Genomic DNA, 14,326 nt, shown 5'->3' with positions numbered 1-14,326 from the left:
CTTCTTACCTGCTTCATTTAATGTATTCTCAATTAATTGAAGACAATCTTCTTATTTTAATCAAAAATTATTCGGGGTGGAAGAAACCAGTTTCAATTTCAGAAAAGGAATTGTCCTTGCCTATTCAGATTTTCTGCTGATAATTCTCCTAAGTATCCCAGTTGTCTTCCTCTTCTGTATTATATAAAACTCTCTTTTTACGATCCTATAATCCCTTAATTTGGGGTAGAGTTGGAGTGACTGGATGAAGCGGAGCATTTACTGGTTGGATGCCCTTCCTGATGCCACAACTGAGATTGCAGAAGATATTTTTTTCTTTGTGCCCTAGGAGATAAATATTTGCTACTACTTAGGATTGAACTCTCAAACTTCTGAGTGAGAGGTGAGTGTCTTCACCATTAGGCCACCACACCACTCTTTCTGTGTGATTGTATATCATATAAAGATATTTATTATTCATATCCTTTTTAATCTCTTAATTTATTGCTTTTAGTTGTAATAATGAACTACTACTACTCCCCCCCCCATGTAAAAATACTCTTTGGTGATAAAGTGTATCTGAGAACAAACTGAAAACTCTGTGCAGTATTCAGAAACAATACTCTGTAATCTAGTTCTCAGAGTTATGTTAAGTGGCAAATGTCTGGCTGCTCTCTCTTCCCGTTCTAGCCTTTCCTTCTTGGATTTCAATGCCAAACATGGTTATCTATGTAGCGCCTCTCTCTGCTTTCCATGCCTTAGTGCTATACATTCCAAATTAAACACTAGTGCCCTCTGCTTGTCTTCCCCACCCCTTTAGCCCTCCCTGCTGCTCTTTCACTGTGTCTATTTTAATTTATCTCAAGGCAGGGGAGAAAACAAGCTGCAAACACTCTTAGCTACTCTGATTTTTCCACTCCAGTTCTCAAAAGGAGCTTCCGGGATTGAATTTCTCATGCTTCTACAAGTTCATCAGCAAGGTCTCAAATCTCATCAGGAACGCTGGGTATTGCAATTTGTGGAAAAGAACTTCAGGAATTGTTGGATGTAAATACATAATTTTAGAAATGTTCCTCTAAAATCTCCATAGAGGTGTAGGTGTAAGAATTAGTTTCTGTATATGCAATTAATTTCAAAGTGAGTTAGGGGTAGAAGTTACAGGAAAATGAATGAAGAAAACACACTTTTGGATCGGATAATTTTTAATCCGGTTTTGTGTGAGAACTGGAAATACATTATGGAAGGAGCAGCCTATCACCTTGCTAGTTTCTTCCTCCTCCTTGGCTATATGGGAGGTAGTGGAACCTTTGGTGCCATCTATATTTTTGTGCTGTTGTCCATTGGCTTTCTTTGCTCTGCTGTATGGGGCTGGCTCAACGCTTGTGGATTAGACATTGTCATTTGGAATGTGCTTTTATTTCTGATCTGCTTGTTTCAGCTAGCACATTTAATTTACCAACTCCGTAAAGACACTTTTTCTGAGGAATTTGATCTCCTGTATAAACAAATTTGCCAGCCTTTGCAAGTGCCTCTTCAAACTTATAAAGAAATAATCAAGTGCTGTGATGAACAGGTCTTGCCTTTGGCCAAAGATCAAACCTATGCTGTGGAGGGCAAGACATCCATTGACCGTTTGTCCTTCTTGCTATCTGGCAGGTAGGTCTTTTTTTCTCCTGAAAATATCCCTTATGATAGTGGTGCTTTTGAACACTGCTAAGTGGTTTCAAAAGGTAGAAAGGCATAGGAACTGCATGCTTTCCTCTTTCTCACGTTATGGAGGAAAAACCCATTTTTTCACCCCAATTGGCTTTTTTATCTGGATCAAATGGGGAAGGAGGTGCATAAGAGGAAGTATAATGCGAGCCATCATTTTCAGCATGTATTTGTGCAGCCCAGAAACAAAGTTGAAGTGAAGGCCTTTAGCCCTCTTAACTTTAAAATATGAATATAAAAGGAGGGTGATCAGTGGGGAAATGAAAACTAATGGGCTAAGGCCACATTGCTTCTCTGTTGCAAACTGACTTCTTCAAATTTAGGAAGGTTAATTATTGTGATAAGGGAGGCAGAACATGGGTTTCCATCTACTGGTAGATACCGGGGTGATTTGCAATACTTTCTCAGTTATTTAACAATAACAAGAACTTTATCTTCACCCTAAATTGCTGAATGAAAAATAATTAGCATATTCAAAAGGATTTGCTTATTAGTTAGAAAGATGATGAGCTTTATTTCAAGTTAAGAGTTTGAACAATTGCTGAGCTCACAATTCTTTAATTCTGTTTCCTTCTACCTCTCTCCATATTGAGGGAAGGGTCCAGGCTTTTAATTAAAAAAAACAAAGTAGACCCTCCTGCCCTGGAGACTGTTCACTCCCATTTATAATCTTTGAAACTGAATATACTGTATGTTATATACGAATATACAAATGGCAGATTTGTTTTAAAAAAAGCTTTAAAAGTAATAGGTTTTGTAGAATCATATTATTAATGAGACATTTCTGAAGTTGTCCAAAAGGTAGAGGAGAGAACTAAAGAGACAGCCATACTGTATCTAATACTCACAAACAGAGAAAAAGTGACAGAGGGAGTTGAAACTGCAGGAACTTTGGGTGAGAGTGACCATGTCATACTAGAATTCAATATTTCAATATAATGCAAACACAAGCAATAGAACATAATCATACCAGAGTCTTAGATTTTAAAAAAACCTGATTTTAACAAACTCACAGAGAGGACTTGGGAAAGATTCCTTGGATGAAAATCCTAAAGGGGAAAACAACTCAAGAAGCTTGGGAAACTCTAAAAAGTATGATCACAAAAGCCCAGTCCAGTACAATTCAACAGAAGAAGAAAAATAAGAAATCCAAGAAGAAACCAGCATGACTGCACAAAGATCTCTCTGATAAACTAAAAGACAAAAAAGACAAGTTCAAAAAATGGAAAGAGGAACACATAACTAAGGCAGAATATCATCAGCAGATAGCCAGAATCTGCAAAGATGAAGTCAGGAAAGCAAAAGCTCAGCATAAACAAAGACTTGCATCAAAAGTCAAAGATAATTTTTTAAAAAGTTTCTTTCAACCTATAAATAACAAAGAAAAAATTCAGAAAGCTGTCCACTAAAGAGAGAAGTTGGCAAAGAAGTAACAGGCAGCAGAGAGAAAGCAGAGCTGCTTAACTCATTCTCAGTCTTCACGCAAAAAGAAACTATAGCCCAATCTACCAAAAACACAACTGTAAAAAAACAGACTAGAAATCATACTTAATATGATCTTCTATTCCTCCTCCTAAAACTAAACTTTTCATTTTTCCTGCCAAAATGTAGGAATCTGCATTTCTCTCTGTTGAAATTCTTCCTGTCAGTTTCTGCCTTGGTGCTTCACTTGGTAAAGATCTTTTTGAAAAATGAAGGTTGACAACACAGTGTTTGTTTGGTCCATGGATTTCATCATCTCCTTTTCAAATCAAATCAAATTTATTACAATCCTAAGGCCAAATACAAACCAAAATCTATAAAGGTTCTATGCATAACAGAAAAACAATAAATGCAATGGAATCTAAAAAAATTGAGAACAAAGATGCTAAAATAAATCTAAATAAAATGCTATTATAAGACGTTCCAAATCTAAGTAATGATTTACACGGTAATGTACAAACAGTAGCAGAAAATTGGGTGATCTCACAGGTTATTTTCAAGTCCAAAAAAAGTAGCATTAAATATCATTAAATATTTATTTCACATTCTCTACCTGGAAATTTCTTCAGGACACGATATATAAGGGTCTGTCTAGTGTTCTTATATAGGGAATGTTTATTTTATTTTATTTACAAATAACTCAAGGCAGTGGACATATTCAACATGTTTCCCTCCTATATACCCCACAATAACAACCTTTTGGGGTAAATTGGGCTGAGAGTGAGTTAGGACTAGAACTCTCCACTTCCCATTTCTAACCTATTTCCTTAACTGTTTGCCCAAACTAGCAAATTATTAGTAACATATGGTTTAGAGAGCTTTTATTGAAACATCACCATGTGGACATAACCAAAGGTGCAAAAGAGCAACCTTCAAATATCCAAGACAGATAAAAGTATTTATCTCCTTTTCTAACACCCATCAAACTCATTTATACATATTTTGAATAGTGTAGGACCTAGAATGCAACACTTCCCTTCAGGTTAATACAAGGCTATTGATATTCAGTCCTTGGTTTTGATTATTCAGATATCTCAGAGTAGCTTAGTTACATCCATTTTTGGTTTCCTTATTAACATAAAATATTGAATACTTTGCTAGTATCATGGTCTACTCTTCTGTTGTATTCCCACAGTCAAATACCTTGTTCTTGAAATCTCCATGCTGGTTCCTATTAAGCAATGTGTTGTTTTGTATATGCTGGGAACAAAATGCTTAATAATTTTTCAAGTTCTGTCCAGTATAAACATCAAATTGACCCATCTATAATTACCCCAGTCTTTTTCTTTCCATTTTTGAAGACAGGAATGCTGGCCTTTCTCCAGTCCCCTAACACTACACTAAGATTTCTGAGACAAGGACTCTGAAATGACATCCATAACACCTTCAAACCTCGGATATTATTAGCCTGGGATGAAGACTTCAGGCTCATCCACATAGCCAGAAGGAGTTTCCCACTACCCTCAAGACAAGAGAAAAATACATCAGACTCAAAACATCAGGTCACTTTCTGAACCTCTGGAATGAGGCCAGCAGAGCTGATGTCTTGACACAGGCTGGCACTTGTTGCCCCTGCTGCTCCAGAGGAGGCAGGGCTGGTACTCCAGAGGAGTTCTGGCTGTGGGCACGTACAGTGGCTCCAAATACCAGCAGACTAAAGAGTTTCCTATTCAGCTTGTCGTGGCGGAAGGGCTTGATAAACAAAGGGCAGTATCAGTCATGTAGGCATTTAGAAGAGGATCATTTTCTGACATTTTAATTCCTTATTTCCTGCCTTTATTAATAATGGCTCTAAATCAAAAGTAAAAAAGCTATCAGGAAAGGAGGTAGCTTTGTTTTGTCCTTGAAAGTATTTGAATTACATCCAATTCAGGCCACATTTCCATAGAACTGTCAGTGGCAGTTCAAGTACTAAATACAAAAAATAATAATATGTACATTCATTTGGTCTAGTGATTTAGTTAATATTTTAATGGTTTCTTGTATTAGCATTCTTTTATTACTCTGCTTATTTGGCCTATTCCTTTCCTCTTTTGATTGTACAGATGCTATATTAATACTTTTTAACTAATGCCTAATTTTGGTTTTGTCTGCTTGTTTGAATATGTATAAATTAAAATGAAATTCTGAAGTTCTTCTGCAGTGAACTTTGACCTATTTAAAACTTTCCCTCATACAGTACTGCCTCAAATTTTTTACTATTTATTGACTGAGTTTTAAGGTTTTATCAGTGTATTAGCATATCAATCAGAGGTGGTAATCAGCAGGTTCTGACTAGTTCTGGAGAACCAATAGTAGAAATTTTGAGTAGTTTGGAGAACCGTCAAACACCACCTCTGGCTGGCCTCTGTCTGCACAGGAGAACGGAGCTGAAAAGCAGGTTAGTGGGGTGGAGAGGGAATGGGATTTTGCAGTATTCTCCCCCTGCCATGCCCACCAAGCCATGCCCACCAAGCCACACCACGCCCACCAAGCCACGCCCACAGAACCGGTAGAAATTTTTTTAAAATCCTACCACTGATATCAATACACCAGCCACAAAAATGCCAAACCCAGTCTGAACATCTGGCTAACTGTGCAACAAAATAATAATAATAATAATAATAATAATAATAATAATAATAATAATAATAATAATAATAATAATAAATCACAAGAGGATCTGAACACAACTCACAAGGAGCCTGAAAATATGTACTTATCATGAAATGGGCTGCCTTTCAAACCCAAACACAGATCCTCAGATATGGGATCAATCTATTAAACCTTTAGAAGAAATTTATTGTTGAAAAGCAAAACATTAAAGAAACAACAAAAAGCCTGTTGAGTGTTAAATATATGCAAAGAATGGAAGTCAAAATTTATGGAAAACAGATTAGAGACAAAATGACCCAATATGTAACAGATTGAGACTTTGAATTTAAATAAGAAAAGCTTTATAGAATACCATAATGAATTTTTATCTTAAATATTGTTAACGGGGTTAAAGCAATGATACTATAAGTGGAATTTATCTAGGGAGATATTGAAGTAATACCGGAACAGATGCTGTGACATTCCCTTCCTCCCTCTTCAAGACATTATTGTAGCCCTTGACAGATTTATCAAGAGTGATGGAGGAGGTGATGGCAGCTTAGTAAAAACAAACAGGTCTCCCTTACAAAAATAGTAATGGAATGATTCTTCAGAACAAGCACTCTGTGGAGAAGAAAGGCATTCCAAGTTTACATGACAGTTCTTTTTTTTTAATAAAAGTTTTTTTAATTTTTTTTTTATAAGTACAAACAATTCATCTTCCATTTAAAGGTGTGTCTGGGTACAAATATCTTGTGCAACAATAATCAAAATTACTACCATATTCATTATATTGATATTAGTTCTCCATTGTTATCTTATTATTAATATACATAATATCTCTTATACTATAACAATAACATGTTTAGATCTTCACTTATTATTAGTATACATAATATATCTACTATTATAACAATCCTCTTCTTACCATGTTTAATTCTCTTCTTACCATATTTACCATGTATTAAGATATTTTCTTTATTTCACTAATCTATTAGATATTTCTAGCTTTCATGTTTTTTCTCTAACCATTGATAAAATAGTTCCCATGTCTTATAATATTCAGATTGCTCCTTCTCTTTAATTGCAAGTGTTAATCTATTCATTTCTGCACATTCTAATGTTTTCCTAATCACATTTTCATCATTAGGAATCTCTTTACTTTTCCAACTTTGAGCAAATACAATTCTAGCTGCAGTTAGTACATGTATAATTAAATATATATTCTCTTTACTATACGTTTCAGGTAAGATCACCAACAAGAATATTTCAGGTTTTAAATCAAGGTTTCAGGTTGTATCATTTTTTCCAGTCACATATGTATTTTTGTCCAATATTTTTTGTCTTCTACACATGTCCACCACATATGATAATATGAGCCAGGTGTCCGGTTGCACTGTATTATTAATATAATATAATAATAGAGCCACATTGATAGAGCCACACTGATGTATAATAGAGCCACATTGATGTAGTTTTTATATGCTGTAGCAGTATTATCTTTAAAATGGAATTTACAATTTTCACATACAGCAGGTGCAGATTTGCAAGGTGAAGATCAGGTTGAAATAACTTCATAAAAGTTCAATAACGTGCACAAAACCAGCTAATGTGCCAACAAAATTTGAAACTTTTATAGATTATCAAATAGAAGAAAAAGATCATATCCGGCATCTGCATTATTAGCTGAACTTAGTTAATTTTAAAGGTTACAGTTTATATACTGGTTCCAATAATGGACCTTTGCTTCCTTTGAACAGGGAAGCATAGAAAAAAAGAGCAGAATTATTTGTTATTCCAAATCAGGAGGCTTCTCTTAAACTGTCAGACATTCTCAGTACAAGTCTCACAAAATATGTTGTGCCTTTATTATCCTAGTGGACCACCACTTATATATGAGCCAGCAGTTTGCTGCAGCTGTCAAAAAAGCCAATGCATCAAACAGAGGAACCGTGGTGGTATAGTGATTAGAATCAGAGGTGGTATTCAGTAGGTTCTGACCAGTTCTGGAGAACTGGTTGTGAAAATTTTGAGTAGTTCAGAGAACCAGCAATACTGCGTCTGACTGGCCCCACCCCCATCTATTCTCTGCCTCCCGAGTCCCAGCTGATCGGTTGGGTCTTCTTTTGTTGCCCTGCACAGAAGAATGGAGCTGGAAAGCAGGTTAATGGGGTGGGAAGGGAATGGGATTTTGCAGTAACCTTCCCCCATGAGTGGGGTGGGAATGGAGATTTTGCAGTATCCTTTCCCCTGCCATGACTACCAAGCCATGCCCACCAAGCCACACCACGCCCACCAAGCCACACCCACAGAACCAGTAGTAAAAAAAAATTAAATCCCACCACTGGTGAGAATATGGTATGCAGGCTACTTCTACTGATTGCCTTCTGCCAGCAGTTTAGCAGTTTGATTCTCACCAGCTCAGGGTTGACTCGCCCTTCCATCCTTCTGTGATTGGTAAAATGAGGAGCCAGTTGGGGGCAATATGCTGACTCTGTAAACTGCTTATGGAGGGCTGTAAAGCACTGTGAAGCAGTATATAAGTCTAAGTGATATTGCCATTGCTATCAAGATCACAAGAAGTTATAGTACCACTCTATACTGCACTAGTGAGGCCACACTTGAACTACAGTTCCAGTCACCATGATACAAAAAAGGTGCTGAAATCTTAGAAATAGTGCAGAGCAGAGCAACAAAGATCATAAGGAGTGAAGGCTAAACGATATGATGAATGGTTAAAGGGAACTAGGTATATCTACCCCAATGAAGACAAACATTAGGGAGTGACATGATAGCTGTCTTCCAGTACACGAGGGGCTGCCATAGAAAGTGGGTGGGTTGATTTATTCTTCAAAGCTCCTGAGAGTAGAACATTATGCAATGAGTGGAAGCTCATTAGATAGCTCCAACCTGGAACTAAGGAGGAACTTTCTGACAAGGAGAACAATTAAACAATGGAACAGATAGAGGTTTTCATGAAAATATTGAACAATCATTTGTCAAGATGATGTAAGGTCTCATACCAAAGTCTCTTTCAGTTCTAGGATTCTAAATCTAATCAGTGTCTTAATCATTATTCAGGAATCCACCTAGATTTTAGAACATTAATAAATACAACCTCTAAACGATTGAGAATAGCCAGGATGCAGTATTTTTAAGTGAGGAAAATATAAGGGTTGTTTTTTTTTAGGAAGAAATAGCAGATATGACAAAATATAGCTTTTTAAATAAGACCTAAGAAATACAGTTAGGTATAATGAAGTGGCATTAAGTAAATCACCATGAGTAAAATTGGTTGGATGTTTCTTCTATTTCCTGCTATTCTTCCCACAATGTCTTTCTTGTCCTGTGCCAATAGTTTCAGAAGCACGTTTGGTTAGCTTGTGAGAGCTCTGGCTGCCATGTCTGCCCTTTGACTGTGGCAGTGTGGAGGCATGGCTAGGTGGCCGGATGACTTGTCTTGTGGATGCAGCATGCATGTCTGGAAGGCATCTGTGGCTTTGTTCCAAAGTTTGTATTTTGTTGCTTTCTGATGAGCAATACTTGAATACAACAAGAAATGCAGTTGAAAATGAAAATAATAAGAGCACAAATGATGAAAGGGAAATCAACACTCCATCTTCTTTTTGTAATAAGATCTGCTTCACTAATCTCTCTATATTTGGCCTACACAACTCATATGGTCCCCAAGTTTGTTTTATGAGCCCTGGGTTGCCATCTAATTTTACTATATGAACAATCCTTATTACAGTTATTAACCAGTAAATTCAACAGAACCTTGCTTAAAGAAAGCAATAACAATCCCTACAATTTAAAGCATTTCTAAAACATCAGTTTGCATGCATAATACAATTTACTACAACACAGCGAGTACAAGTGACAAGATGCTAAAAATAAATCCTAAGTAAGAGAAACAAATTAATAAAAATACTTTAAATGTAGAATATTGAAATTCTATCTCTTTGGCTATGAAGTAAATGTATAAATACGTGTTTTTTCAGAATAAATATGTATGAGTTAAAATGTATATTGGAAGAAGGATAATTATTCAGTAATTTATTAAACTGGCATGCTATCCAAATTGTATACAAGCAAGGAAAACCATATACTACATAGAGAACTGGCAACTCTCCTGGGGGTGTTTGGGTTCTGATCTGAGAGTAAATAGCAGATGAGATTCCCTTCAGGGCAAACTTATGTTGGCAGGTAGAGATCTGAGGATGGAGTTTGAACTACTGCCAACAGGTCTGCAGCTCCCTCTAGGGTCAAGTGTGTTCTACAGAAAGAGTTGTGTCCAGTATTGCAAAGGGCAACACACTGAAATGGGCTGACAGTGTCGGGATCTAATATACCCTGCTCTAAATGAAAAGATCTATCAAGCTCCTACTGCTGCACTGGGAATCCCCAAGGTCAAAAGGGCAGAATGTGAGAAATCAGATTGATATAAGTCAAGCTGGATCCTGACTTTCCCAGAAGAGACAGTTATCAAGAAGGATCATGGTAGCCAGGGAATTAGTAGAAAAATAAATGTTATGCCAGAAATACAGCTGGGGTAAACGGGCCCTGAAATCCAAGGGAATTAACCCAGTTTCTGAGTTAAATGCTACATTTGAAATGCAGGTCGGTCCTCCAAATATCACTTTTAAGAATCTGGACAGTTGCTGTTTCTGTGGATTATAGGTTGTTAAAGGTGTCAAAAAGAATAATTTGGGGTTTCAACTCAAGCCGGGGTTTCACAAGAGTAAATAAAAATGAAATCCAGATAGCTGTGAGGAAAGAAGAAGTATTTATTTCCAAAAGCAAAGAGGTTTGCCTGAGGGCAAAGAGGTTTGCTGGTGGCGGAGCTTGCAGCAGGAGGCTGCATGGCACATTGCACCAGTGCTGCTGCTCATGGCAGGATGCCACATAGCACATTGCACCGATGCCACTGCTTGTGCACACAATGGTGCAATATGCCATGCAGACTCCTGCCATGAATGGCGGCACCGGTGCGATGAGCCACATGGTATCTGGAAGCAAGCGGCTGTGAGCGACTGCAGAAGTCGGGCAGCAGTGTGACAGGTTGGGGCATGGGAGGCCTGCAGTGGTCCTAAGGTAAGTGGGTAATTTAACCCACGAAAATAAGACTGATGCTTATTTTAGGGCCTAAAAGAAAATAAGACCGGTTCTTATTTTTTGGGAAACATAGTATATTTTGATATAAAACTTCCCCATCTGGATGAAAAAATTTGCTATTGATCTTTATGGCAGTGAGCATATTCTTGCTTCCTTTAGAATAAAAGAAATTTGAGTATAGCTTTAATAATATGATTATTAGCATTATTGGAGATTGATTTAATTTGTTCACCAAACTTTGGAGTGTTGAAACACTGTACGTAAGATATCTAAAAGTTAAAACTTGGCCTCTAGCATTATTCTTTATCTGCCATATCTCAGTCCCTTTTTAGGGGTGTGTGCAAATTAGCAGTACAGCCAGGTGAAACAGGGGCAGTCTCGAGCAATAGCAAAGCCAAATGAAGTCACAAGATTAACCTTTACTCTTGACAGTAATGTTTTAATTTAGCAATAACTGGATGGTGTTCTGGAATTGGTTTGTCATTGTGATGAAATGCAGAAAACTTTTACCAGGTATGTATCTTTAATCATACTGTTCAAAATGCAAAATATTTAAAATTCCTCTGAAAATTCCTAGAACAATGCAAAAGCCAAATATATCCTTGAAAATTGATGTGTTTTTTCCTGGAAGCATTCAATAATACAATGCTTATTAAAACCCTAGGGTAGGCCTGTCAAACTGGCAGCTGTGGGCCAGATATGGCCTGTGCAGGCCACGCCCACCACAGTTGTGCAAAGGCAAAATACATCATGATACGGGCCGCGATGACACCCCTGCCCTAGGGTAAATTTATCCTCTGTTTTGAGAAAGAATAGCACCTTGGTAGCATTATATAGTTCATATACAAGCATCAGCAACAATGTAGAAAGAAAGCTCCAGGGGATGATCCAGCCTGGAAGGTGGGAATGCTCTCTAAGCAATGATCAGGGCCTTGCCACATCTTTTCTAAGATCTCTTCTCAGATAGGAAAAGTGTCTTGATTGGCGGGACAAGATTATAGGTTGTCATAGACAACCTTTGCTTTTTTTCCCATCACAGACAAAATGGGTAGATGCATATAAGGCTGAATGAAATGGCTGTCCAATATAAGGCTGAATGAAATGGCTGTCCAATACAGAAAATGGCTGCCCCCAAGGAGGGAATGGAACTCTGAAAAGGCTCTACCTGTATTTCCTTAAGGAATTAAGCAAATTAACTTTTCATGAATTGCACTAGTGTTTTCTCCGGTCCTGATAGAAAAAGGCATAACAAGGTTGGAAGGGACCTTGGAGATCTTGTAGGCCCACCCCCTGATCAAGCAGAAGACCCTGGCCTCTACCATTAGACAAATGGCTGTCCAGTTTCTTCTCCAGTGATAGAGCCTCCAGTGATAGCTAGTCATTCTTAATGAATAACAATTGGCACACAGAGCTTGAAGTCTCACTATTACTTCCTTCTTCCTGACTGTAACTGTTCTTTGCATCTGCTTGCTTTGTCTTCACGTTATTTATGTTGTGTGCAGAAAAATCTGTTATTGTTAAACAGTATTATTTTTAAACTGCCACAGATATTGATGTCTAAAACAACTCTATCCTATATGAAAATGTTGTTTGTATATAAATGACCACCTGCATGAACCTTATCATATGTCTTTTAATTGTTCAGCAAATGCACAACAGACTTTTTGATTTTATAATTTCCCTGCCCTCCTTTCTCTCTTTCTGCAGGGTTAAAGTAAGTCAAGATGGACAGTTTTTACATTATGTTTTCCCTTATCAATTCTTGGACTCCCCAGAGTGGGAATCATTACGGCCTTCTGAAGAGGGAACATTTCAGGTAATGTTCTTCATAATGTTCTGATTTCTTTATAATTTCCTCCATCTTTCATTTTCTGTTGAGTGGCGAAGAGTGTGAGCATCCAGGAAAGTGTTTGTGTAGTTCAACTTGTTTACTATGTCTGGGACGTTTGCTGCCACTCTTCCTGCTGTAGTACATACTAAGCTGCTCTTGAAAGAGGAGACACTTTCCAAAACCTCTTGCAAAAAACTCTACTTGCAAAGAAGAAACTAGGCAAACTTCAAACAAACCCTAACTGAAGAGATTACGGTAGCAATTGGTGAGGTCCAGGACTAAGATTCCAAACTGAGGTGTCCTGGGATCTTTTCCACAAATTCTTTTTGAATTTCTGATTTGGAATGATTAAAAGAAGGAACATTGCAGCAATATAAACACAAAAGCAGCTGTGCTAATCATAATTGAACCAATACCTTTTGTTCCGGACTAGCAGGCTCGTAGCCTGCAAATCTGATTGGCCCACTGAAAGCTGATCGTGATTGGTCGCCATAGACTGATGCGATTGGCCAGTAAACGGGCTGCCGCGATTGGCCCCGCCAAGAGTGGCAAACTCAAATCGCCTTCATTGGCTGCCTAGCCGCAGCCAGCCCTATATAAGGGGCTGCTGCGGCTGGGGTTAGTTGCTCAGATCTGAAGTCACAAATAAAGAGCTTTAGTTACTATCTGAGTCTTGCCTCCGTTCTTGAACCGTCCTCCCAGATATAACACTGGCGACGAGGATGGGATGCGGAGGCAACAGAAGCTATTGAATTGAGCAAGCTGAAGGAGCACATGGTTGACAGAGTGCAACGACGGCGACATGGCCAGCAGCGCTATACCACCCGCACCATTCGATCCAGCTAGCGAAGATTGGGACTCATACATGGACAGATTTCAAATGTTCCTGCAGTCCAACAACCTCAAAGATTCCATGCCCAGCAAGAAACGAGCTGTTTTTCTAACCCATTGTGGACCAGCCGTTTTTAAGATGGCTAAAGCCTTAGCCAAGCCAGCTGAAGTTAAAACCATGGATTGGGACACCCTTGCTCCCATCCTGCGCAACCATTACGTCCCAGCCGTGCCAACTCTCATTCGCAGGCATGAGTTCTACCAGAGGGACCAACATGAGGGTGAGAGCGTTGGGGATTTTGTGGCAGACCTGAGGAACCTGGGTGGTTTGTGTGGCTTCGCCAACCTCGAAGAAGCCATGAGAGATCGCATCGTCCTTGGCCTCAGAGACCCAACCGTCCAGAGCAAGATCATGGCCAAGGGAGACATCTCGCTTGCAGATGCCATAGCAGAGGCCACAGCAGCCGAAGCCACTTGTAAATCGGCAGCACGAATGCGTCGAACCAGCGGGACCAACCGCCAACCCACCAACGATGTTGGGAAACTTTCAGACAAGTACACATCAACCACCCATCACGAAGACGTCGAGTCATCCTCAGACAGCGAGGAAGAAGAAGTCCACAGGCTCCGGTCAGAACGTGAGCAACGGGACCAGTGGGGTCGCAAAGCCAACTACCATGGTGCCGGATGTGGGGGAAACCATCCCCGATCCGAATGCAGATTCTTAGATGCCATATGCCGTTTTTGCGAGAAACGGGGACACATCGCGAAGGTATGCAGAAACAAGAGAAATTCCAGCCC

The 14,326-nt window shown here is 38.6% G+C and overlaps 1 protein-coding gene across 4 annotated transcripts in view; it reads left to right on the top strand.

Moving 5' to 3' along the window:
- The first annotated feature begins 836 nt into the window (after window positions 1-836).
- POPDC2 (popeye domain cAMP effector 2) overlaps window positions 837-14,326 on the top strand; it is a 39,311-nt gene continuing 25,821 nt past the window's right edge. For 2 of the 4 annotated variants that reach the window (XM_026713226.2, XM_087926131.1), the window contains exons 1-2: window positions 837-1,635; window positions 12,571-12,679. In XM_026713226.2, coding sequence (XP_026569011.1) covers window positions 1,145-1,635; window positions 12,571-12,679 — 600 coding nt within the window. In that variant the 5' untranslated portion in view covers window positions 837-1,144. The remainder of the gene's footprint in view (window positions 1,636-12,570; window positions 12,680-14,326) is intronic. The other 2 variants (XM_087926130.1, XM_087926132.1) reach the window with 1 other exon arrangement.

Source organism: Pseudonaja textilis, chromosome 2 (genome assembly GCF_049901715.1).
Source record: "Pseudonaja textilis isolate UNSWEBS1 chromosome 2, rPseTex1.2, whole genome shotgun sequence".
In the NCBI taxonomy this organism is placed as follows: domain Eukaryota; kingdom Metazoa; phylum Chordata; class Lepidosauria; order Squamata; family Elapidae; genus Pseudonaja; species Pseudonaja textilis.
This window is presented reverse-complemented; position numbering and strand designations above follow the sequence as displayed.